General features: G+C 38.1%; 1 protein-coding gene across 2 annotated transcripts in view; it reads left to right on the top strand.

Moving 5' to 3' along the window:
- The window catches only part of ADCY2 (adenylate cyclase 2), a 206,407-nt gene that overhangs the window by 118,089 nt on the left and 63,281 nt on the right, over positions 1–25,037 (top strand). For both annotated transcript variants that reach the window (XM_005484268.4, XM_074545999.1), the window contains 5 exons: positions 16,623–16,771; positions 17,846–17,957; positions 19,042–19,169; positions 24,239–24,397; positions 24,776–24,908. In XM_005484268.4, the coding sequence (XP_005484325.2) occupies positions 16,623–16,771; positions 17,846–17,957; positions 19,042–19,169; positions 24,239–24,397; positions 24,776–24,908 (681 nt within the window). The remainder of the gene's footprint in view (positions 1–16,622; positions 16,772–17,845; positions 17,958–19,041; positions 19,170–24,238; positions 24,398–24,775; positions 24,909–25,037) is intronic.

Raw genomic sequence — 25,037 nt, 5'->3', positions numbered from 1 at the left:
TATCCTCCACAGGTTTCCCCAAAGCTCCTGGAGATGACTGATCCTGACAGAGCATTACTGTGGATCCCTCAAACTTGTTCCAGAAGGTGCCAGGTTTATCATGAACTGATCCAGTTCAGTGATACTTCTCAGATTTAAAAAAGTGAAGAAATGCAATCCACGTTGAAAATGATTGGGACATTCAGAAAACCCTCTTTAAATTCTAACTAAAAGTTGTGGTTCGGGGCAAAGAGAAAACAGACATAATAATGTGTGTGCACAGCAGATTTCAAAACCACTTTAGTCTGTGGTTTCAGGTCTGGAAAGGCTGTTGCTGAGCACCTTTGCTCTGTGTAGGATGGGACAAGCATTTATTCCATGAAAGGACATGATCAGAATTACCTGTTACTCATTGGTACTCATTTTTGCAGCATCTTTGTCCTCATGTGCCTGCTTCAAAGGGCATTCAGGGAATGAGAATGGAAATCTCTGGGAGAGAGATTTACTGTGGAGTTCTCAAGTAATTTTGGGTTTTTTTAATACTCATGAAAAATTCAGTACAAGATCCAGCATATGGTTCTGTCACTGACTTTGTTTAGTATATTACATTTTTTAGAAAAGAGCTGCACTGCTGCTGAATTCAAAGAGAACCATTGCAAAACTCCTGTCTTTTCTTGATCATAAGCATAGATTCTACACATCATTGTTTTTCTCCCTTTCCAGGCAAAATATCTGAAATTTTTTCATAAATCAAAACTATAAAACTTTTCACCCTAAAAATAACACAACTAGGCAAGTATCTGCAATGAAACACATTTTCACTGAGAGGAAAAAACAGAGGGTAGTGTAACTGAAAAGTTTAGCTTTAGTTGACAAGAAATGCACAAACTCACTTGCAGTACTGCAATATGGTGGCTTTTCTTAAATGATGCTGGAATTTTAACCTGTTTACATGGGTAGGTAATAAAACACATTTTTAAGAAGCAGGAAATAAAATTATAAGACTGATGAAATTATATGATTGATGTGATATGATGCAAGTTTTTAATTCCATGCAAATGTGTGCTTCGGTTGGTTGTGTGATTGATTAGCCCAACTTTACTGAATGAATTTGCTTCTTAGTCTGGAAAGCCACATATTAAAAAAAAATAATTAAAATACACTCTAAAGAGGTTTTTATTTTTTGAGATAGGTTTGGTATTGAGAACATTCTGGTTTCAGCTGCAGGGTAGGTGCAGTGAGAGCTTCTTCTGAGCCTCTAACTGCGTTAACAGTGATGCAGGGTTGTTTACCCTTCAGTGAAAGATGTGCTCTTGAGCAGATTAACAAAGATCCCTGCAGGGACTGCTGTAACCCCACTGTACCCATCACTTTGTGGTAGTTATAACTGGTGCAGGGTTGCCATTGTATCCCCATTGCCACATGTTCCTAGCTTGTCTTGTGCAGGGCAATATCTGCGGAGGAGAATTTGCTTGCAAATTTTCTTTTTAATAAAAGGAAGATTTTAGCCTTTCAGCTGTAGAGCCAGGGTGTTAATTCCTTTTTTTAAAAGGGCAAAGGCTTAAAACCATAGAATGCTTTGAGTTGAAGGGATTTTAAAGTTCTATTTCCAAGTCGTCTGCCACAGGCAGGGATGCCTTCCATTAGACAAGGTTGCTTAGAGCCCCATCCAACCTGGCCTTGAATGATGGAGGATAACTTATATTTTGAATATGTAACATCCATTGTTGAAGTACACTGCATTATTGAAATGAACAGTTTTTTCATATATAGATACATAGCTATAGAAAGAGTAATTCTATAGTGAATTACATGAGAATGAAAAGATGACAGTAGGATTTTGTTATTGTGTTTTGATTTAATTTTAGCTTTATTATGCGAGTCACAGCTTTAAGAATTTGGAAAAATACAAATTTGAGAAATTCTGTCGTACATGTGCCCTTTGAACCTGTAAGTTGGTATACATTTCTTAATTATATATAGTACAAATAGTAGAAAGAGGCACTCACTCAGAAAGCTATCTTAAACACACTAAAGTTACCTTTTCTTGTAGGCCATCTTGGGTGCACTCAAGTACCCCTTGATAAGGAATACATATAAAAAGAAATAGTAATTGTTTTAAAGCATGACTGTGTTTGTATAGCTTTCCTGCTCTGTTTCCTTGAAAATTCATTGAAATGTTAAAAATCAATCGTAAGAAAGCTACTTTTCCTCCACCGCTGAAAACGTATTAATTTAGTTAGTTCTAGGCCAACCATAAAAAAACAAAGCTAAAAGGACTATAAAGGCATTAATTCAATTTAATCCACTCCTAATGTTTAATACTTTATTACCAATTTTCACATACATTAACAGAGTAATTTTAAATAAGTACAAAAAGCATCTGAAGTTTTGCTTAGATGAAAGGGGATACTGAAAAAGAAAAAATTTAAATTATCTTTTTAGAAAATCAAATTGGCATTGAGAAGACATGTTACTGTAAGTTTAACAATTACTAGAAAGAAACACTAAGTATTTTTTAAACTGTGTGGAAATTAACTGTTTTATCTTTGTTAGCATAATTCTGAATATGAACTCACTCTATGTCATTCCCCATAGAAAATCTACTGAATACTTTTTTTAATGCTTCTTTGCTCATTGTGGAGGAAAGGGATTTTCTGCACTTATGGAAGACTAATTGCAACTGTTATCTCAAGGTGAAGTATGAGGAGGAGAGGTCAAGTAATAGATAAAATAAGTGGTAATGAATCCTCCTGTCTATGTATTCAGCAGAGACACCTAAAGAAGCTCAAGGATGAAACAACTGAAATGCTGCAGCCACCTCTCATGTGGAGTCTGTCAGCCAGAGCTGTGCTGATAGCTCAGGGCAAGAGGGAGGCAACTGTGATACCAATTTTTGCAGAGCTCCAAGGGAGGCCAGAGGATGACTGACTTGGAAACCCAGTGTCTGTTTGGGCCTGTTAGTGGAAGTAGAATGTTAGATTTGGGTGAGGGTGATAGATGAAATAAAAGTCAAGACAGCTTTTGTAAAGGAAAAAAATAGGAAATCTCTGAAAGTTTCAAATCTTATGGGTGAGAATGATCTGCTCTAATTGGCTGCCTGTATTTCTGGAAGACAAGATCCCTCACAAAAGGGTCTTGAAGAAACTAAGCAGGCATGGGACAGGACAAATGTCTTTACATTATCAAATATTTAAAATTTTAATTACTTATCCTCATTGAGAACTTTTTAAATGTTGCTTTTCTAAATCACTCATGTCCCTTTAGTTTTGTTTCATGATCAGATTATTTTTAAATAGCTTTCTGCATTGCTCTGAAACTTAAACATTTCAATGAAAGTTGCTTATCAACCATAAAATATCTACAAGTCCCAGAAGCAATAATTTGTTGTTGAAGCCTGTGCCACCATTCTGCATACTGTTATTCACAGAAGTGCTGTAGTGTCACATAGTACAGCACAATGTGGAGATCTGTCAGCTTTTACAGTGAGCTTTATGCTACCCAAAGGAAATCTGTAAATAAATATGCTTTGTTTTATAGGATACTTCTAGATCTCTGTTCATGTATAAAATAAAGCCTGAGCATGCAGGTGTGCAGACAGTAGTTTGTGTACAATTCTAGAGGATGAAAAGAATACTCAAGGAGTAATTTTACTGGAATTCATAAGGGGCAGATTTACAGGGCTTTCTTTTTCTCACTGTAATATAACCAGATAGATTTATTTATGAAATAACATAGATATTGAGGGTAGAGCCAATTGTTAGTATGAAATAAATAGCAGGCATCTTTCTTGCTTCTTCATAAAAGTGTTTCTGTCTAGTGTTTGCAAGTAGCCACTATTTTTACTATTCCATCTTGCAGCGTAGCCTGAGCTCCAGCTTTTGGTGCAGCCCAACATATTCTTGTGATGTTTAAAAAATAAAATAAAATAAAAGCACAACTGTCAGATTTAGGTAATTGAAGGTAGTTTAAACCTAGGCATCTGGCATGGCTATTTTTCTGTCTCCTTTGTCACACTGAAGAAATATGATTAATTGCTGGTCATTCAGATCTCCCTAGACTGTATTTTGTTCTTTTCTCTTTACTCCCTTCTGCACTGGGAGCAGAGACGTGAAAATGCTGTATTGCATATAGTGTTGGATTTCTGTACCACATACTACTGTATGTCTGGGGAGTTGTCCTTTCAATGTGCTTCTGTGAGATACTAGAAACAAGCACCTGGGTAATGCAAATGTGAACCTACAGATCAGGAAAGTTAACTGAAACCAGCAGAACTTGTTATAAAAATGTCACCTTCCCCCTAGTGTTGAGAGAAAAACAAACTTTGAAGAAGTTGTGCTGGAAGATGCAAGGTGATTGGTTTGGGTGGCTTTTACTGCCCTTAGTCCATTGAATTTTGTCCTGCTGGGAGAGGAAGGTTTGTGCAAGGAAGATTGAGCTCTTGCCCTGAAACTGTCAATATTTCAGCATACAGTCTCAGAGCAAAGCACTGGGCTTCCCTGGACACTGCAAAAGGAAAACAGTAGGGGAGAATAGCAGAGGAACTCATGTCTCACCAGACACATAAGATGCAGACCTTTATCTATCAAACATTAAATAATAATTGCCTTCTGTATGTGTGGTGTCCCTCTTTGAATAGCAGTTGTGAGTTAAGGGATGAGCTTCTGCAATGGAAGTTTCTCTCCAATTTCCTAAATACATGACATTTTGCCCCAAATGATTTATAGAATTTGCTCACTGCAGTCCATACAGGAGTAGGCACAGCTGCAGAGGCTTCACCTGCTGGATCACTGAGAGAGATTATTCAAACTTTAAGCCACACTTGTTATGACAGAGCATGACTCATAGGTCCTTGGATGGAATAGCTGCCAGTCTCAAAAAAAAGGAGAAGTTTTATTTACAGCAAAGTTACTTAGAATAAGTTAGAATAACTTTACTCTTCAGTCAAGGATAGCTCAGAATTGCTGATGAAACAGAGAAAATACCAAACTTGAAAATAAATCTCATACTGAGTCCTTGCAGGGCAGAGTTTCCTACAGCCTTCTTCTAGAAAGCCCTTCTGCTTGCAGTGGCTTCCATCATTGAAACAACCTCAGCAAGTCTCATCAGGGTCTTGAGGAAATATTTCTGTCAACAAAGTGGGAAATGCTGAAGTTGGGTGTGCTGCAGCCAAGTAATATCTCACTTCTTGGTGCTTTTTCCCTGATTTGTCCATCCAGTCTTCTGAAAGGTTCTTCCTGCTGCAGCTCTAAAGAGCTCTCATTTAGATGCATCCACCTGACTCAGAGTGGAGCATTCCCTTCTGGTTACACACTTTGGGTTAAACAAAAAAAAAGTTATTTTTTTAATACTGATATTGCAACTTGCAATCAAGCAAGTTCTGCAATGACCCAATCTGAATATGTAGGATGGCCCTGATTCATCAGAGCACATCTGTGTATTGAGCATATGTTCTGTAGTTTCTTGGCAGGACTCAGTATTTGAAATGTTGCTAAGCTGTGCTGGATGTGGCAGTGCCAGTGCTGCTAAAGACAGCTATGAGGCTCTGTGGGGAGGAAACTATTTTGAGGTGCACCTTGGACCCAGGATTGAAAAAGAAATCAGCTACCTCTTGCCTGTTAATAAAAATAGGCTGCTAACAAAAATCAAGAAGAATATTTTATAGCATTTCTTTAAAAAAATGCCTCAAAACATATAGCAGTTTCATATTTTACTACTTTCTTCAAAATTATATAATGTAGATGGTGAGAACAGCAATGCCTATCTAAAAGGGAAGTACATAATATCATGCAGAAACAGTTTTAAGCAGTAAGAAAAATTCACCAAGAGGACTGGAGCAGGAACTAAATATGAAAATTAATGTCTTGTTACACTAAAGATGTAATTTTTTTTTGTTCTTTTTTCCTTTCTAGGAATTACAGTCCCTGTAGCTTAAACAGTTGATATTATGTGCCTGTATGCTGAGGTTTCAGTGATGAATATTAAATTATGGTACTGTGAATTACATGGTAAAATGTTATCAGTCAGTATATATTGCCTTCTCACTTCTTATAATTTTATCTCTCTGAACAGCAACACAATACTAATTGTCAACATATTTTTCTATAGATATATCTGTTAATTTGTTTAAAATACAGTGTTTCAAAAATAATCAAATTACATAAAGGCATGGAATATGCTGATGATGTATGCTGGAAATTACCAAAACCAGTGTTGGGTAAAGAAGTCACAAACTACTCCCAAATTTCTAAAAATTTTGGAAGCTATTTAAATGCAATGATCATAGAATAGATGTCATTAATCCATAGCATATCTGCCATCACAAATAATGCTGCCAAAATCAATCAGCTGCAGTTGTGGTGTTGTTTTTTGACAGTATGCGTCTTCACATGTACAAATGTGCAGGCATCTGTGTGTAAACCAAGATTCCAAAACAATAGACATAGAACATGGAGTTGGTAAGAATAGACCTATTTTAAAACCTTCAACATGTGAGACAAGAATTCAAACACAGCCCTAATCCCTCAAGGGGACAAACTGGGCCCCATCTTTCGCTGTGCTGAGGGACATTTGCCAAATGTCTCCACTGGATTGCATATCCCATGAGAGAGAAAGAGGAAGCAGAGCAGCCTTTGTGCAGGAGCCTGGGGATTAGGGAATTCACCTGGAGCACTGCAGAAACAGAAAATCTGGTGCTTGCTTCGGTGATTTTTAAATGGTTTCATTTTGGAGCAAATTAGTTTCACCTGAAGAGGCTGGTGGGGCTCTACCTCCAAAGTAACCTTGTGCTCACTGATAAGCATTTCTCTGTGAGGGTGGGAAGAGAGTTGAGGTCTCATTTTGGCAGAGAGCTGTTTTGATGAGGCGTTGCACGTGGACAACATTGCTTAACCTGTGGATCTCCTGTTAAAGCTTGAAAACCCCTGGAGCTGCCACCCCATTTCTGCACCACTGGCCACTGTGGCTTTGTATGGGGCCTGTGTTGGTGGCCACAGGTTGCTGAGGTGGTGAGCTGCAGGAGGGGTCACTGTGAATCTTTTCATGTCTGCCAAAGCTGCCTCCAGCCTACTGTGGGGCATATCAAGCAGTCATGGAAAAGCCTGTTTGTGTAGAAAATCTTAGCCATTGGGCATTAAAAATCATTTAACCAGGGACCAAAGGTGCCCCTGCCCAAACGCAGTGTGGAAGGAAACAGGCAGCTCTGGAGGCTGGGGACAAGCTGATCTGTGTAGAGGACACTCCAGCCAAACGAGGTACCCTCACCACTGAGGGGCTGTGGCACATGGGCAATCCATGCTTGAGCGTGGACACATCAGAGGGCACTGCAGGCCATCCGTGTTTGAGGCTGGCTCAGAGACGTGGAGGACAAGGACAGCAGAAACCTTTAATCATGGAACAGCAGAAGTGGCTAAGCACACACTGACAGAAAGAAACTATCACACTGCTATCTCAGCTTCCTACCCTGCCTGCCACCTCAGCACAGGAATTTAGATGGACAGAGCATAATGCACAGCAAAAATAGGGAAAACTGAGGCCAAGAAGGGCAGAGGATAGATGGTTGTGTAACTGTCTATCTCAGTGTTTATCTTCCTTTTTTGTTGGTTTTTTTTTGTAGTTTTTTTCTTTTTTCAAAACTGCAATCAGCAGTGAGAGGTTTGTTTTTGTTTACAGTAAATTAATTCTATTAAAATTACCTGGCTGCAGACTGTTTTGCCCACAACAGAGTTCCAAGCACATTGAGGTGCCTCCTTCCAGGCTGCAGCTAATGACCTGGTGGCTCTTTGTGCAGAATCATAAACAGCACCCTCTTTTGGGCATTTTCTATTTAATGTGGCTTCCTTCTGCAGATCTAATTTTTCTCAGTTGCATTTTTAGAAGTCCAGTTTTCTCAATGCGTTGCACACACAGACTTAGTGTCCCAGGAGGACAGGCTTTTCCCAGGTGACAAGGCACTTGAAGTTCTGGCAGTTACCATTCCTCTCTTTCTGTGGTTAAGTCCGAGTTCCTGTCTGCAAACTTACATGTGTAAGTACCTCTGGAACATACCATAGAAAACACTTCCAAAACTATACACATAGTAATGTGGAAAATGTTCAGAAAATAAAATGTATAGAATGAAACTCAGAAAATATTTAGAAAAGAAAACCAGGCTAATTCTGAAAGCTTTAACCCTTACTACTATTTATGATAAATTTTGTTTTGTGATTAGGCCTACTAGTCAGTGTTAATTACTAGTTTAGCATGTATCTACCATCATTAAGTTGTTGCTTTTTTTCCCTGTTCAGATTCCTCAAAATAAAGAGAACTGGTTTTCAAAACTCTGTTTATATTAGGGTTTTTTTCAGGAGGAGCAAAGTTTTTCATTCAAAACCTTCTGTCTTTAGTAGCTGGTGAATATAATCATTAAAGAGCAATTGGGAGATTTCTACAAGAAACTGTCAATCCTGAGATGGAAATATAATGCAAGGCATTCTTGTTCCCTTTCATTTAGACCATTGTAAGGAAATAAGAGGTCTGCTTTATGAATGCAGTAACAGCATACACCCTCCAGACATCTGCCTGTTCTTTGATTTCCACCTAGTGTGAGTCAGCCTCCTCTGTCTTCAAGGTTAGGAAGTGAGCTGTTGAATAAATAGCAGTGCTCAGAAAAGAGGTGTTAAAATATACAGCTTGCAACATTAAAATTTATCATCACTGTTTCACAAGAACTAGCATTGCTCCTTACTGTAGGTTCACTTTTCATTAATTTATGGGTGAAATAATCTCTTACTCCTGCTTGAATAAACTTTTATCTCTATTTAAACTGGCTGTTGTATGGGCCAAAACTATGTTTAGCTACTTCTACTCTTGATTACTCTAGTACGGAGATTGACTTTTTTGATTCATTTCTGTTGCTGTGTGGCCCTGCTTCTCACTCCTCTGTCTGACCCACTTTTTTAAGTGTTTTTGAGCTCCTGACAAGTGTAGCAGTGCCTGATAAGAATCTTTATTCTCAAAAATCTAGATTTTGATCTTTATTTTGTGTGGTGAGCAACATTTGGTCCCTCCAATGTATGCTACGTGTAGACTATCCAGTAAAATATTAGCAAATTGCCAGAAAGAAATCCATTCTTTCGTGTTTACTTGGCAATCTGTAAGCAGATGGCTAAAACACCAGAGGCAATGTTAAAGGTAAAAACTATCAGTTTCATGCTATCCAGAAGGCTGTGGAGGAGTGATGCTGTCACTGTGCTTCAGATGTGATCTTCTAACTTAAATGCAGTGCTGTGCCTTAGAAATGCTTTTGGTTTTGCTTTGGGTTTGATGCTTTTAACCACAAGGTTTGGCTCTAAACTGGGCAGATGAACAGGAAACTTTGGTCTTTGAAAAAGGGCTGTGTAGATACCTTTCAAGCAGTACTCTTGAATATCTTCCCTGACATGTCTCATAGATGGTTTGGAAGAAGAAAAAGATGTAAAAACAGAGATGAGTTTGGTTTACTTAATTTTTGTTGAAAAAATAACAAAATTATTCTCATCAAAATGTGAGGTGAGTTGTACCAGAGTTAAACAGTTTATTATTTAAAAGAATGGTATTGAGCAATTGCCAGCACTATAATACTTCGCCTTTATTGGAGACTGATATAATAATAAACATGTTACACTCATCAGACTGATTCTTTGCAAAATGCTGCTTCTGTCTGTTCATCAGATCTTGAAATATATAAAACTTAGAGCAAGAATTAACAGGATGAGACAGAAACAAACCTTGAAATTCTGTCAGTTAATTAGGCAGGTCTGGCTGTGTATGTTGGTGTGTTCTCTTTTACTCTATTACTGTGCTGTTTGGTGACTTGTCACTTGAACAGCCCCAGGATAGGCATGCTTTCTGAAGGTGTAGTGAACATTGCTTGCAAAATTAGTCCTAAACAGGCTGCATATGTAATCTATGCATAAACATTAAACATCCCCTAGGTTCTGTGTAGGAATTTGTCTTTCCCAAATACACGGCGAGCCTGTGAATTTAAATGAGCTTTCAGTCTCCTACATTGAAACAGTGGTGGTGGTTTTGCATAGCTTTAGTATTTTTTGGATGTGTAGGTGACTGGTGAGGTGGCAGCTCTGCAGCAAACAAGCTGGGTGCACTGAGGGTGCACAGTGCTGTGTATTTAGCCTGAAAACCCTTGCCTTAAACTGACAGTCTGCACTGGCTTTACTGCTCTTGTGAAGTGACCAGGTCACACCACTGATGTTTGGCAATTGCAGAATTATCTGAAGACAACTGTCCCCTTTCTGGAGGCATGGCTGGAGCTCAGGGACTGAGTGGGGAGGGCACAGCCTCTTCCCAGGCAGAGGCTCCCAGGCAGCACTGTGGGAGCAGATCCCTGTCTGGCACCAACCTGGGCCTCATCCTGGCCCTGGACCAGTCCCAGCACCTGGATGGATACAGCCCATCTCCTTCTGAGCTTGTGACCCTCAACTTGGGCCTGAAAACTGGCAGCCCCACTCAGGGTTCCTCCTGTTGCCATGGGAGCAGCTCCTGGACAGCTACAGCTTGTCTTCTGCAGGATAATTTCATGAGGCCATTTGCATTTCATGCCTGGAGAACTAGTGAGGAATGAGAGGATGGTGCTTTCATTCCCCTTGTGTGTGTGTGTGTTGATTTTCTGGTGTTGATATTGTAGCTCCTGGCATTGCACACTTGAAATTTCACCAAAAGGGTCATGAAAACAAAAAGCCTTATAGTATATCCTTATGCTTGGGGAAAAACTCATTTTCCAAGGAGAAGAAAATCAAAAATGAATGTCATTAGCAGTGTGTGTAAGGGGGTGTGGCATTTAGATGACCAGATGAGAGTTCATAGTTCTGCCATCAGGAAAGATATTATCTGTGTCATAAAGCCTGTACTAGTCACAAGCAAAACCAGCAATTAGATATATATATATAAAGTTCAGAATGACAAGAGATGTGATATGTAGGAGATTTCTAGATGTCTTGAAAAATCCTTGATCCTTGTCTGGTTTTGTCAAGGCCAATAAAAGTTTTGGAAGTTTTCCAGGAAAAAAGCCATCATAACCAAGGAAGTGGCTGCCACTAGATAGAAAAGGTATAAACAGTCAGTATGAAATAAAAGGTGCTGCTGTGATGGGATTGTATTTGGAAAGAAGTAGAGTGATGTACTCAACAGTTTGGTAAGAAATCAAGTAATAAGAAAATATTTTTTAGTATATAATGAGTACATGTTTGGGTTAAGTAACTTCCCATAATCAAAAGATTTCAGTAAGATATTTGATGCAGTGATGCTCAGCAAAAAAGTGCTGACACTTCCCAGCCAGAGAGCACAGTCTCATAGATTTTGAATGGAGTAACTGGAAGTTATCAGTGGAGTTAGCATATGTGTTATGTTCTGCAAGAATATAATCTCGTTGTTTATGCTATTATGTATTTTTGTTAATGATCTAGGAGGAATGTGAAGACATTCACAGACAGTAATTTTTGCAGAAAATGTAAATACTGGTCTGATAATAAATACCATAATATTGAATACTTTATAAGCAATATTAATCAAGAGAGTTTTTTGTAACTTTCTCAAGAGACATAATTCTAAAAGAGCATGGGCCGTAACTAGGATATTGTAAGGCTGCAACTTTTCAATATTCTGGAGAAAGTAGGAGACCTGCAACAGCAGTCAGGGAACTCTGAGGATGTTACAACAGAAGGTTGCACAGAGTAAGTCATGGACATACTGAGTGAAATAAATGTATGCATATCTTTGTTTGCTGGAGCAAAATGTTAGGATTTGTGTCAAGAAACCCTTAAAAATGCTTGAAGGTTGTTGAAGGTTTTGAGAAGAGAGTGCAGGAAATACGTAGGAGAAGGAGATTTTTACACCTAAGTCTATTGACCTGATCAAAAAGACAGTTATGTGTGTTTACAGGAATAAGAGTAGGGACATTAATCTTGAGCTGAGAAAGATATAACAGGGCCAAGGCTTCAAAGTAAGAAATGCAGAACACATTTTTAACAGATTTTAACAGTTCAGGTGGTTAACCACTAGAAGTTGGTGAATACTCCATCTCTTGATGTCTCTGTAGTCAAGATTGAATACTTTTCTTGTTGTGTATAATAAAATCAATTTATTGGCTTCAGCACAAGTAATGACGTTGATGGAAGTTATTAACATAGCTAAATTTAAGGAGATAGTAGCACATAATTTTTAAAAATCTTCTCATCTTTCAGTTAGGAGTCCAAGTTAGCTTTAAGAAAAACACTTTGCAACTCTTTATTCTTGTAAGTGTGTTTAAGAGGATGATCATGAGGTCTGGGTTAACAGTATGGTACTTTGACAAATACCCTCTGGATCACCATCTCTATCAGCTCTTGACTGTTCTATCATTTTGTGATCAGGAATCAGAAAATTCATTTATTTTAGGTTATTTCTTTATACATTTCAAAGGCAGCTTAAAATTTGATGTTATTAGTGTTTATTTCTAAACTTTGTAGTGAAGCAAGATGCATGCATTGGCTAATTGCTTCTCAAGCTCTTATCACTGACTTACTGACCTGGTTTGTCAAACTCGCTAAAGAGATGATTAGATATATGCCACAGGATTCTGAAAACAAAATCCATCCCACAGAAAAGCAGAATTGAATATTCAGTGCCTAAATGACATTGAAAGGGACAAAAATATCCTTATATGGGATTATAAGGACAAAAATATTCCTATAGTCCTTCACTTGATCTACAGATAGTTTTTCTGCAGACTTCTTGAATATGAGAAAAAGCTTATCAACAAAGATGGAAATTTCTTCCAGTAACACCAAAATGTGGACCTGCAGTTCCTTCCCTAGACAACAGAGAGAGAAAGAGAGAGCATTGCTACCTCAGAATTTCAGTATTAGATTCTGTGAATTGCCTTGAAGGACAATTTCTCTTCATTGATAGCATGACACAAAGTTGATTTTAATAGGGTGAGTCCTATCAGACTACCTTTGTTTTTCCTTAATGACATTCTGTTAGCTGTATTATTCAAGAAATCAGACTAGCTGAAAGAATATTTGGCCTTTAAATCTATAAATTCTTACATTTATGCTCAGTAAAGCATTGATCATGATGTAATCTTGTACAAATGAGTGAATCAGTATTGGTAGTTTGCATAACAAAACAAGACTGAACAAATAAATAAAGTATTATTGCCTCAGACCAAGAAGAGGTTGATTTGTGAAATGTGCACTCTTAAAAATAACCTGTACCTGCTGTTTGAGGATATTGTGCTTGTTTGCTGCAGAACAACAGCTTGGTATTTTGTGAGACACGTGCAACTGCCACCTTGCAAAAAACATCACATTGTTCTTTCACTGACCTCTGCCAGCTTGTTCTAGGTTAGAAAGGAACCAGAGTTTATCAAGCTTTAGAGAAGTGTTAAGTAACTAAGAATCACTGCTAAAGTCATCTGGATGTTTCAGGGAAAATTCTAACAAAGGGTTCAACTTGGATGTGAGAGATTAAGAGAACAGGAGCTCAAATAACATTTTGACATAAACCACAGAAAATCTGCAGCTGGAGAATCCAGGGAGGATGATTACTTGCTATCCTTCTAGTGGGGTCCAGGTGGAGAAGAGAGAAATAAACTATAGTATTGAAAGGCACTTTAATTTAGTATAGGTAGTGGGCTGCATCTTTTAGCCCTAGGACTAGAAAGGTATCAGCTGGAAGTGACTTGAATGGTTGAGAGGAAAGCACAGTCCCAGGGAATAAGTCAGGAAACAGTCTTGTCTGCATAAATCCCCTGTATAAGTTGTTGAGGTCATGTTGTTAATATTCTAGGGAAGGACATTTGTGAGGAGATTTTCATTGTCATAGCACAGCAGTTTCTCTTTCACCAGAAGCAGGTATTCTTATTTTCAGTCCGAAGACTTTTAAATGGTGCCTCTTGACCTGTATTCAGAATTATTTCAGCTTTTTTTCTAACAGACGGTAGTTCTGAGAGTGGCCTCTCTGTCTACAACAAATAAGGAAGATTTCTGTCTAAAAGTCAGTGTCTTGTATCTCAGTTCAGCTAGTTTTTGATATGTAGATTTTCTATCCTTCTGAGAGAATAGTACAGAATGGAATGTATTACCAAATATAAAGCCAGCATAAGCAGTAGTCTTGATTTGTGGTGTTCCTTGCATTGTTCCAGTCTGCAGGAGTTTCAGTGCAGAATGTTGTGCACTACAAGCTGGTCAGTAAGGGATTTTGATCCTTCCACCATGCTCTTTTGAGCCAGAAGCATTGAAAAAACAGGAAGGAAGAGTTGTTCTTGTGTGCTTTGCATTTCTTAGGAACTTTAGCTGACCAGCTCTGCCACAGTGCTCATAAATAGTTAAGATTCACCTTCTTTCACAGCTGTCTTTTAGTGAAAGAAATGAAAATGAACAATCTGCATTATCACACAAGTGATAAGGTCAGGGCTGAAGTGTGAATGCTTGCAGCCTGCAGGATGGAGGGGGTGGCTGAAGGCTATATATGCTCCTGGATATGGCAAGGTGTTCTGCAGTGTGCTTCACCAATTGCAGTTCTCTAAAGCAGCCTCTGGTTGCAGCTTTCTCTTTTGTACAGTGAAAATGGAGAAAGGAAAACATTCTTTGGAAGGAATTCTGCTGTGGTGAACAGCTTCATCAGGATGTTTAAACAGAATGGAATAGTGGGCTGGCCTGAAGAGAAAAAGAAGGGGAAATGTTCCATCTCTCCTGATGTACCCTACAAAATGAGGGCATTCTGTTTTCCTTTTCCTCTATAATTCTTTAGCTGGTAGTTGACTTTATGCTGCTTTCTATGAAAACTTTTTCTCTTCCTTTTTTTGCTTGCTTCCTTGAAAACTTTTATGACCTTTGCTTTATGACCTTTTACCAGGCTTTCTGAGTTTCAGAGATGTAAGCAGTAACCTGGACATTGTCTGCATCATAAGAGATGTGTCTAGAATCATAAGAGTCAAAGGAAGATAGTGAACCAGCTTGCATTTTCTATCCATAGTATAAAAGGAGTATAGTGATGTAAAATTGTTGCTAAGAGTGACACTTCTTCATTAACTGTGTAATTTCAGTTGTTAATGAGTCTGAACAATCCTGTACTGTTAGATAAAGAGCAACCTGGAACAGTAAGTTTTCATTATGCAAAAAATTGATTGGTTGTACAGATATTATTTACTAGTTAGCAAAATACCTCCAACAAGGAGCAATGGAAGTGAAACATTGCCAGTGAACATAAGCAATGAAAATACACTGGTCTCTTGGATGGGAACTTGCTAAAATGCCTAAACATACTAAATTAATCTTACAATTAAGAAATAAATTATTAGTTCAATATTAATTAGCAGCAAAGCAAGATTCTGTCTTGATTCACTGCAGTAAAAGTTTTTTGCCAAATATGTGCAGGATCAGTTTCACAGGGCCTTAATTGAATGCTATGCTTACAAGTGCACAAATGCTATGAGGAATGTGAGTTTGTCACTATACTTGACAGAGATAGATAGCCAAGGTTGCTGCAAATATTAGAAGAGTCTATAGCCCCGTTATTGCCTTGCTCTGCTCAAGGTCATCAGACCTGAACAGGAATAATTATCCCAGGCAGAGGATTGGATTAATGGCTGCACCTCTTCTGGTACCTTCGTGAACAGAACTGCAAAGTCTGCAAAAATACTCTTGTGAACCAAAGAGCATGCAGCATTCTGAGTAACACCTGAGAATCATGCACATTTTGAGGTCGTCATCTTTTCTGGTGTAGCTGTTTCTGTCTCTGACCCTGTCAGGGGCTTTTTCAGTTACCTTCCCCCTCTTCACTGGTTCAGGCTTCCGGTTTTTTATCCTTAGCCAGAAGGAGTCTCTCCTGTCTGCCTGTGAGAAAATGGGAAATTCTTGTTCAGTTTCAAGATGGAATATGATAAAGCAAGAAGGATTTTTTTTTTGCAGAGTTCTTGTTGACCTGATTTCCAGAGAAGTAGGAAATCAGTCTAAAGCTGTCACAGGTGAAATGAGTGAAATGGAAGTGCCAGAGAGCTTTAGAAGAGGAAGACCCTAACGCCAAATGATGAGGAAAAACAAGTAGAGTTTGGGTTTTTTAAGTATTCTATGGGCTTTTAGGTTAATTAGAAAAAAATTGTCAAATGCCATATTAAAGGAGAGAGTACCTATCAAAATGCTTTGCAAAATTCAACATTTTCAGCATATTCTGTGTGTATTTTATTTTAGGCCTAACTGCTAAAATTATGGCAGAGCATTTAAAATGTATGAAAGGAAAAAAAAGATGTAGCGTATTCCTGCTTGAATCAAACTGCATTTCCATTTAAGTCCTCTGGACTGGCCTTGTGACTCTTGTTTCATTTGCTGCATCCTGCTCAGATTTTGAATAGATTCCTGTAGATAACTTCAGCAAATGTTAAGCCTAGCTTAAGCTTTTTCTAATATACACAAAACCTTGAAGAAAACAGATATTACTTGGAAATGCGTATATGTCCCTGTCACACTCCTCAAGGTACTGATTAACTTTGGAGCTTGTACCAGGTCTGGGTGAAAGCCTCATCAAAATGTTCTGTGGTATTGACAGCAGGGTGTGTTAGCATGTGCATGATGCCATGCTAAATTTACTCTCCCTAAAGAAACTGTGGATTTCATTTTAAATTTTAGGAGCGTCTTCTACTTTCTTTACTGCCTGCTCACATTGCCATGGAAATGAAAGCAGAGATCATTCAGAGGCTGCAAGGTCCAAAGGCAGGCCAGCTGGAAAACACCAACAACTTCCACAATTTGTACGTCAAAAGGCACACCAATGTAAGGTACTGTATTGTAATAAAATGTATCAACAACATTCAGAAAAAAAAATTGAAAGAAAGGGTTAAGGGAGGAATAAAGGAAACATTTTTAAAAATATTCTTTTCAACAACTTAATATGTAGCATCCTTTAATTTGATCAAATGCTGACAGTGCTACGTTCCAGAAGAGCACAAAGGTGTTAATACAAAGGAGTTGTTCAGAAAAAGACACATAATGCTAGGCCTTTTTTCATAATGTCTTCATTTTTCAGATTGAATTACTAAATCCTGCTTCCATGTATGCTAGTCAAAATTGTAATTCATGTCAGTGGTATGATTCAGATTTTGAAATTTTCTTAATTGGAACAATTTCTCAGGACTTGTATCATGTAAACAGAGGCAGCTGTATCACATACGTATTTTACACAGTACCTGAGATAAAACATTCTGCTGACAGATCTAATTATTTATTATTTAAAAAATTCTAGTAGCTGGAAAAATAAATCACTTTCATTTCAAACATTCATTCTTCTTAACAAGTTTCTTTTTTCTGTTTTTGGTTGGGTTTTTTATTTGTTTGTTTTGCTGGAGTTTTTTATTTTATTGGACAAGTCAGCTTGAATTATATTCTTACAAACTGATTTATTAAAAATGTTGCAGGACTTTTGAGGAAGCTCATGTTCTCTTGTGAGCACAAATACTCTTTTAAAATGATTCTATTGCTACTATTATACTGTGGATTTATGACTTGGAAAAATATTTCTATTTTTTCAATCCCATAACAGATAGAGGTATAGAGTATTTATAAATACCTATAAATATAGGTATTCCTATAAATGTTATACCTGAGGAGGTAATACTTAAAAAGGTGTATATATAGGTTTATATTACCTATGAACACAACACCCATAAAGCCAAATACACGTTTTCCTATAGATGTAGTTATATTTACTGCTCTACATTTAGTAGTGACTGTTTTGGGTGTGGGCATATCCCTGTGCAATCCAGGGTGCTTGCTTTCAGGTTTTGCTGCTGGTTGATGGATCTGAGTGCTGCAGAAGGAAGCTGTGAGTGAGATGCTGTTAATTTGTGTTGCAGCATCTTGTACGCGGATATCGTGGGATTCACGCGCCTGGCCAGCGACTGCTCGCCAGGAGAGCTGGTGCACATGCTCAATGAGCTCTTTGGCAAGTTTGACCAGATTGCCAAGGTGGGTTGCTATGGGCTGCTGCTGTTAGTTTGAATAAGAAAGTCATCTTTAATTTTATTTTTTTTTCCTCTCGGGGTCTTCGTGCAGCATTTCTGAGACTTTGGCAGGAAGATTGGATTTGAAACGGGTGAAGCAAATGATCTGGCTCTGGTCTGAGTGCAACAGTGCATTTCTGCCAGAGTGACAGTCTGTGAAACCCAAGATAGCTCTCTAATAGGACCAATAGAGACAGCTCATGGAGCCCAATAAGGCTTAATGGCAGATGAACACTTCTTTAAACAGATTTTTTTTGCAATATCAAGGATTAATAAACTCAAGATAGAAAAGTGTTAGTCAGTTTTCTGGTCTCAGAAAAAGCATTTATAAGACTGAAGGAGAAGAGAGACACTATTGATCCAATCAATTTTAATTACTGACCGCAGCCTCTTTATTTCTCAAGAAAAGAGTCAGATACAATCAGAATTTTTTCCTCTGCTTATTTAGGTGTCATTTTTATATAAATTAAATTAAACTTCATGTATGAAAGTAAAATCGGAAGCCTCAGAATAGATAAAATTTCCTGTGTCTTTACTTGTTGAAAAATTGTTGTCAAGTATTTTAAAACTTAAATTAAAAGTAAATTTCAGTTTTTAAAAAATAAAAATCTTTACATGATTTACAAAATCTTAGAGTAGAAAATATAGAACTACTATTATGATTTCTAGCTTCTGGAAGCATTCCATAATATATCTTCATAGATGTGAATGTGGAAGACTATGTCTTTTGATTTCATATTTCAAACAAAAAGGCTTTATTTAGATTGAGGACATGACAGTTTAGCTCAGTTCTTTATTCTCAGGTGTGAACATGTTTTGCAGTGAAATTCCTTCCTGCTTTTGCCTATTAAGGACCATAACTGGTAGAGGGATCAACCATACAAAACTCTCTCAATGTTTCTGTTGCAGCAAGCCCTTTTGTATTGAAACAAGCTTTAGTAGAAGGACTTTACAAAGATTGACTTAAATGACATTAGCAACAGTAACCCTTCATTTATGTATTTCAAATTGGAAGTCACTGTCTCACCTTGCTTTTTTTTTTCCTCCAGGAAAATGAATGTATGAGAATTAAGATCTTAGGTGACTGCTATTACTGTGTTTCTGGACTACCTATATCTCTTCAAAATCATGCCAAGAATTGTGTGAAAATGGGACTGGACATGTGTGAAGCCATTAAGTAAGTACTAAACTTTTTTTAAAAAAACCTTTAAAACCAGCCCTTCACTGAAATTAGTATACATAGGTGAGCTACACTCGGCAAAGATGTGTATCATGTGGAGATCTGGATATTTGGGAGTCTTCTGTCTGATTTATTTTTCCTAAGAAGCTGGACTTTGATTTTAAAACTCAGTGTGCTCTTCTGTAAGTTCCAATTTTTGTGGTTTTCTCTGGATTACATTAACCATTGTCTATTTAGCAAAGTGAGAAATTGGCCCATCCTTGTGAGGTGTATGTGTGGTGTGCACCTCATCCTGAAATGGATAATTATGTTGAACTGTGTTGATCTTAATGTCTAATGAAGTAGCCATACAAAATTATTCCTCTAATCCTTAAATGTGTGTAATTGTAGTCACAAGAGTTATTTGGCTTTTAGTTATCTGGTCTTCTAACTCAATCCAGGGTAATTACTGTATGGGTAGGTTGACTAAAGCAAATTTGGTTCTTTTCCCTTTTATGTGTTCATGGAAAAGGTGTAGTATTTTTGGAAACTAGTATTTTGATCTCCTTGCTTTAGTTTTGTAAAAGTAACCTCAGTACAGGAATCAGGTTGTTGCATTCTCTAAAATGTTTCTTCATCCAAAAATGGTTGTAACTTACGTAGTGCCCAAAGAAATCTAATTTTTAAATGGTACTTGGGAGAATTTCTCCTTGCCAAGCAAGATAAAAATCTCTACAGATTTGATTGCATTTCAGTCACTTTCACTGGATGCTTTCTCTTTATCACTCAGTATCACAATTAAGCCATTCCCTTTTTTAGCATACTAGGAAGTAAAGGTACCATCCCTTCTGTAGAGCAGTTGGTAAGAGTGTGTCAGTCCCAAAGTTCTGGCCCTCCTTGTTGGTTGGCTTAAATATGTCAGGATTTTTTCACCAGCCTTTGAGTGAAAAGGAGAGCTTTCTTGTTTGCATTTCAAAACATCTGTGTACTGTGTGAGAAAAGTTAAAAGTATTTGCAGAGAGTTTCTGGTCAACCTGTTGTTTTGTTACTTAAGAGGAAAAAATTATAGGAGGTTACAGGGTGATGAAAAAACAACACTAAACTTGAGCCATAAAGTGCCCTTCACAAAGAACCAAAGTATGTCACACATCATAATGCAATGTTTTACTTGAGCTCAGAGAGCAATCTGTCAGTTCCTCACACTTCAGAACTTCCAATCTTCTCTGAAATAACATTCTGCTCAGGCTGCTATCAAGTATGTTCATTGTTAATGCCGTGTGATCAGGTTCTTGGTAAGAGCAGCCTTATAGACTACAAAATTATAGGTTAGTTGTAAAGCATATTCTGATCTGACTTTATTACTGTAGTCGAAAACCACAGTGCTCCCATAGATAGGTGCCTGATTACCACAGCCTGTTTACAGAAGGAGTGAGGAATCTCTACCCTGTGTTTTCAAATCCTTTCAAAGTATTATATCAAGTGTTGCAGCCTGCAGGTGAATGAAAATTGCTGATTATTAACCAACTCCATATTTTGTGTGATTGCTGCATCTTTGTATGGAAGCATCTCCTGACATACTTCTGTGCCTTGTAAAATGAGAAGTAGTAATACTCTTGCTGTTGGCAGTGTGTCACTCAATATGTTTGACTTGCTCTATCTGAAATATCTTTTTTGTCAGATAGAAATTATTGCTACATTCAGTCACTGAGGTGCAAACTGCCCTCTCAGTGTGTAAGCTACTGAAATAAAGTAGTTTGCTGTTTATATTAGCAGTTCTGTATAGATTTTACCACCTGAATATGGTTTCAGTTCCATTTCTCTTTGAAGCAGAAAAGGAGGAATTCTGCCAAATTGACAGGTGATCTGTACTACAAAGTCTTATTCAGTCTTCTTCCCTAATGTTGTGTAGCTCCATTTTGAGCAATTCAGCTTTCCTATGCTATGAATTGTTCCCATTTAAACATGGATTGTAGTCCCATTGATTAAGTGCTTTGCTTCTCTGCTCTATGTTGGAACAAATCCAATGTTTCTTATACTCTGCATCCTGCTTGCCCAGGAGGGGGATGCTCACTTTATCAACCCATAAATGCCAGTGCTGCCTGTGAGCTGGCCACCTTAACTGGATGCTTTAAGGACAGAGCTTATCTGTTGAGGCAAAATATTTTTATGTGTGAATATATGTGTTGTTTCCATTTAGCTCAAACTCTGCCTCCTTGTCTGTCTGGTGACTTCCTTATTTGCATGTTTCTCAGTCACACATTCTCAAAGGCTTCCTTTGATTTGGTAGCATGAAACAAATTCCATTTCAGAGGAAAGTGAAAGAAACTGTTGGATATGAGATGGTTATACCATTTTGAATGCTAGATAAAAATAAAAGAATTCTTTTAGGTATGATTTCATTTCTGCAGGTCTGGTCCAAGAGGAAACTATACTGTTAAAGCTGGCAGTTTGCAGGGAATTAAATACCTAAGGTTCACTCAATGTGTTAAAGTGTGTAAGGAAGGGCTAGGTGAGTCTTGGATACCTTGGTCCAGAATTATAGATGAAGAAAGCTCAGGTAAACTGTATAAATGCTTTCCTAATGACCTGAACTCTTGCCTCTGTGGAGTATAGTTTCTACAATTACCTGTAATGTAACCACACCTCTGAAAAATGCAGAATGCTTTCAAACTCAAATTTCACATTGCAGTAGGAAAAATACAGTTTGATGAATATTTTGACTGCCAGCCAGGCTGGGCACACAGACTGTGCTGTGCTGAAGGAAACCAGAGAGACAGGGGAGCACAAAATGAAATAAAGGTGGAAAGTTTCAGATATGCTTCTGTAGGTAATGCAAACATCCTCTGGGGATGTGATAGCCTACATTCTTGAATGCATTCAGTGCCTGCATTGTCATGGCAATTCTTCAAGGAGATCAGGAGAGAAGAAGTGGTAAATCCTAATTCAGTTTAGAGTTACACTGCTAATTTAATGTCTCCTGTGGTTTCTTTAATTTGTGAGACAGAAAAAGAGATTCGGTTCTGATACAATTCTGTTTGCTCCCCTGCTTAAATCCTGAGAGCTTATTATAAAGCTGACTTTATTCCCCTTGCTCTTGCTTTATTCTGCAGAATATGGAAGGGCAGTCTTTTGACAAGCACTCCTAGAGGATAAATGTTCCACTTCCATTTTGCCCAGTATTTTAAAACACTTTTTTCCAAAAGTGTCATACACCTTGTGGAGAGCAAAGTGCTGTTTGTGAGTTGCAAAGTGCTTACAAAGATCATTTACAGGCAGTTCATTTTCAAGTGTGTCAGCTACACAAGAGCAGTGTAGAATGGCAATATGAAAAGAAATACCAATAAACACTTGAGAGAGACAGATGGCATTAAAATACTTTCAGTCATGGTCCTGTTATTTTCATTTCCCAGGGAAAAAACCAATTGAGAATTACTGCTTAAATGGAGGATTTACCATATCAAATTAGGCCTCTTGCATTCTATGTTCCCTTTCAAAAAAAAGAGGAAACTGTCACATTAATTCAATAATTCAAAAGGTATAGAGGTGATGATTCTTATCACTGAGATTGAAGATGTTGCTAGAACTGTGCACCCAACTTCTATACAGGAGCCATTTGGTTTCCTTATTCTGTAGTTGTTTCTTCCCTTAACACCCCAAATTTCTCCAAGTGTGTGTGCACGTTCCTTATTACTGGCTAGTTTTGGGTCCACACCAGTTGGGGTTTGGTTACATAAATCTGGTTAAGTTACAGTCTTCCCATTTCTTGGAGATGTCTAAGCCTGTAGATATCTGAATTAGTTTTATTACTCTTTACATATGTGGTCAATATCGATGTGATATATGTCTGGAAATGTTCTGGTTCTTTGACCTCAGTTGCCCACCAGTGATTCAGAAGAACTGCTTTGGCAGAGATAATTGCTTATCTTATGTGTAGGGCTGTTTTGAGATTTGGCGTGGGGTGAACAGATGCTTAACTGTAGGGGGATAGAATATAAGAAAATAAAGGTAGTGTAGAGAGTAATCTTACTCCTAAGGAGTTGCAGCTTGGCCGATTATCAAAGATTAGGATCAGGCCTGACTTTAACAGGCCACAGCTGTAACCAGTGAGAAGAAGAGTGCTATAAAAGAGTGGGGTGGGAATTGGGGTCAGTTGGCTACTTTGTGAAGAAGAAAGTCAGTGCTTGGAGGAGCTACCCACAAGAAACACCAAGAAGGTATGGAACTTCTGCGATAAGGAGACAGCAGTATGGAACCCCTACAATAAGATGACAACACTTAACTCTCTGACTGGAAAGGTCAAAGGTTTAGATGTGGTCTGGACAATGAGGGTGACAGTGACCTTTTATTTGCTGTATGTTCTAGAGGATGCAGCATTCACTAAGCCTGTGGAAGGTTGTTGAGCCTACGTTCTCCACAGCCTGAATGGCACTGAGCCTGTATCCCCAAAGACTGTACGAGCCCCTGCTTGAGGAATATCCTGAGGTGCAGTGGTTTTCAACCTTCCTCTCAGATATGGCAGATACGAGAAGGTCTCTGATGTAAACATTGGGGTCTTTAGGTAGAAGGGTGCATAACAGTAGTTCCAGACCTCCAAAAGCAGCCTGTAGAACAAAAGCAGTCCTTACTCGGTTCTACCATGAGACTAAACATTTCCACTATTCACCACAATCCTCCCAAATAATTTCAGATGAATATAAAATAAGGAACTTCAGACATAGCCTTGAAAATTAGTATTTCTACAAATCATTGCAAATACAGATAATAGGAAAGGTAATATATAATCATAGCATTAAAAGAATGGAGCCAATGCTAAGAAGAGGTAAATGTTATAACTGTCGTTACTGCTACTTTCGTAGAGTCATAGAATGATAGAATGTTTTGGATTGGAGTGATCCTTAAAGACCACCTAGTTCCAGCTCTCCTGCCATGGGCAGAGACACCTCCCACTAGAGCAGGTTGCACTGAGCCACACCCAGCCTGGCCTTGAGCACTCCCAGGGGTGTGCCATCCTCATAATTTGACTGGTAAATTAAAAGAAACAAAGGGCCTACCATGTGTATTAACAGAGGCTTTGTTCTCAACCTCAGGAAAGTGAGAGATGCGACTGGTGTGGACATTAACATGCGCGTCGGAGTGCACTCCGGGAACGTGCTCTGCGGCGTTATTGGGCTCCAGAAGTGGCAGTACGATGTCTGGTCCCATGATGTGACCCTGGCCAATCACATGGAGGCTGGGGGAGTACCAGGGTAAGAGTCTTCTCCATTAACCTTGGGACATGTGGATTTTTCAGTCATGGAAAAATGCATAAGCACCGTGTCCTAAGCCGTCAAACATCATAGAGATGCCTGAACTAATTCTTGGGTGCTGTCTTGAGGAAGAAAAAAAAAAAAGAAAACTGGGGCACTCAGTATTTACTGTGATTTAAGGAGCATTTTTTTTTCTACATGGAAACCTTTTGATTTATGCCCATTAGAACTTCTAAAATTTAGATTAGAGAGACTACAAAGGAAGTGAGCAGCAAATAAAAGGTGTATCCAAAAGCAAGTAAACAAGTTTGATCAGGTTTAAATGATGCTTTTGATCAGTATTTGTGACTTTGTCCTTCTTTTAAAATATAATTTCAGCCGTGTTCACATCACCTCAGTCACCTTGGCACATTTGAATGGAGCTTACAAAGTGGAAGATGGGGATGGAGATGTGAGGGACCCATATCTGAAAGAGCATAATGTTAAGACTTACTTTGTAATCAATCCTAAGGTTAGTAGTACTTTTATTTTGTGGCCAGTCATACTTGTTTTTGAGCAGGACTGCTAATCTCTTTATTGAATAATTCACTGCAATAAGATATTGATCAGGGCTCTTACTGATGCCTACAAATATGTAATG

Source organism: Zonotrichia albicollis, chromosome 1, assembly GCF_047830755.1.
Source record: "Zonotrichia albicollis isolate bZonAlb1 chromosome 1, bZonAlb1.hap1, whole genome shotgun sequence".
NCBI classification, from domain to species: Eukaryota; Metazoa; Chordata; class Aves; order Passeriformes; family Passerellidae; genus Zonotrichia; species Zonotrichia albicollis.
The sequence above is the reverse complement of the archived record's forward strand: the minus strand, read 5'-3'. Positions and strand labels throughout refer to the sequence as shown.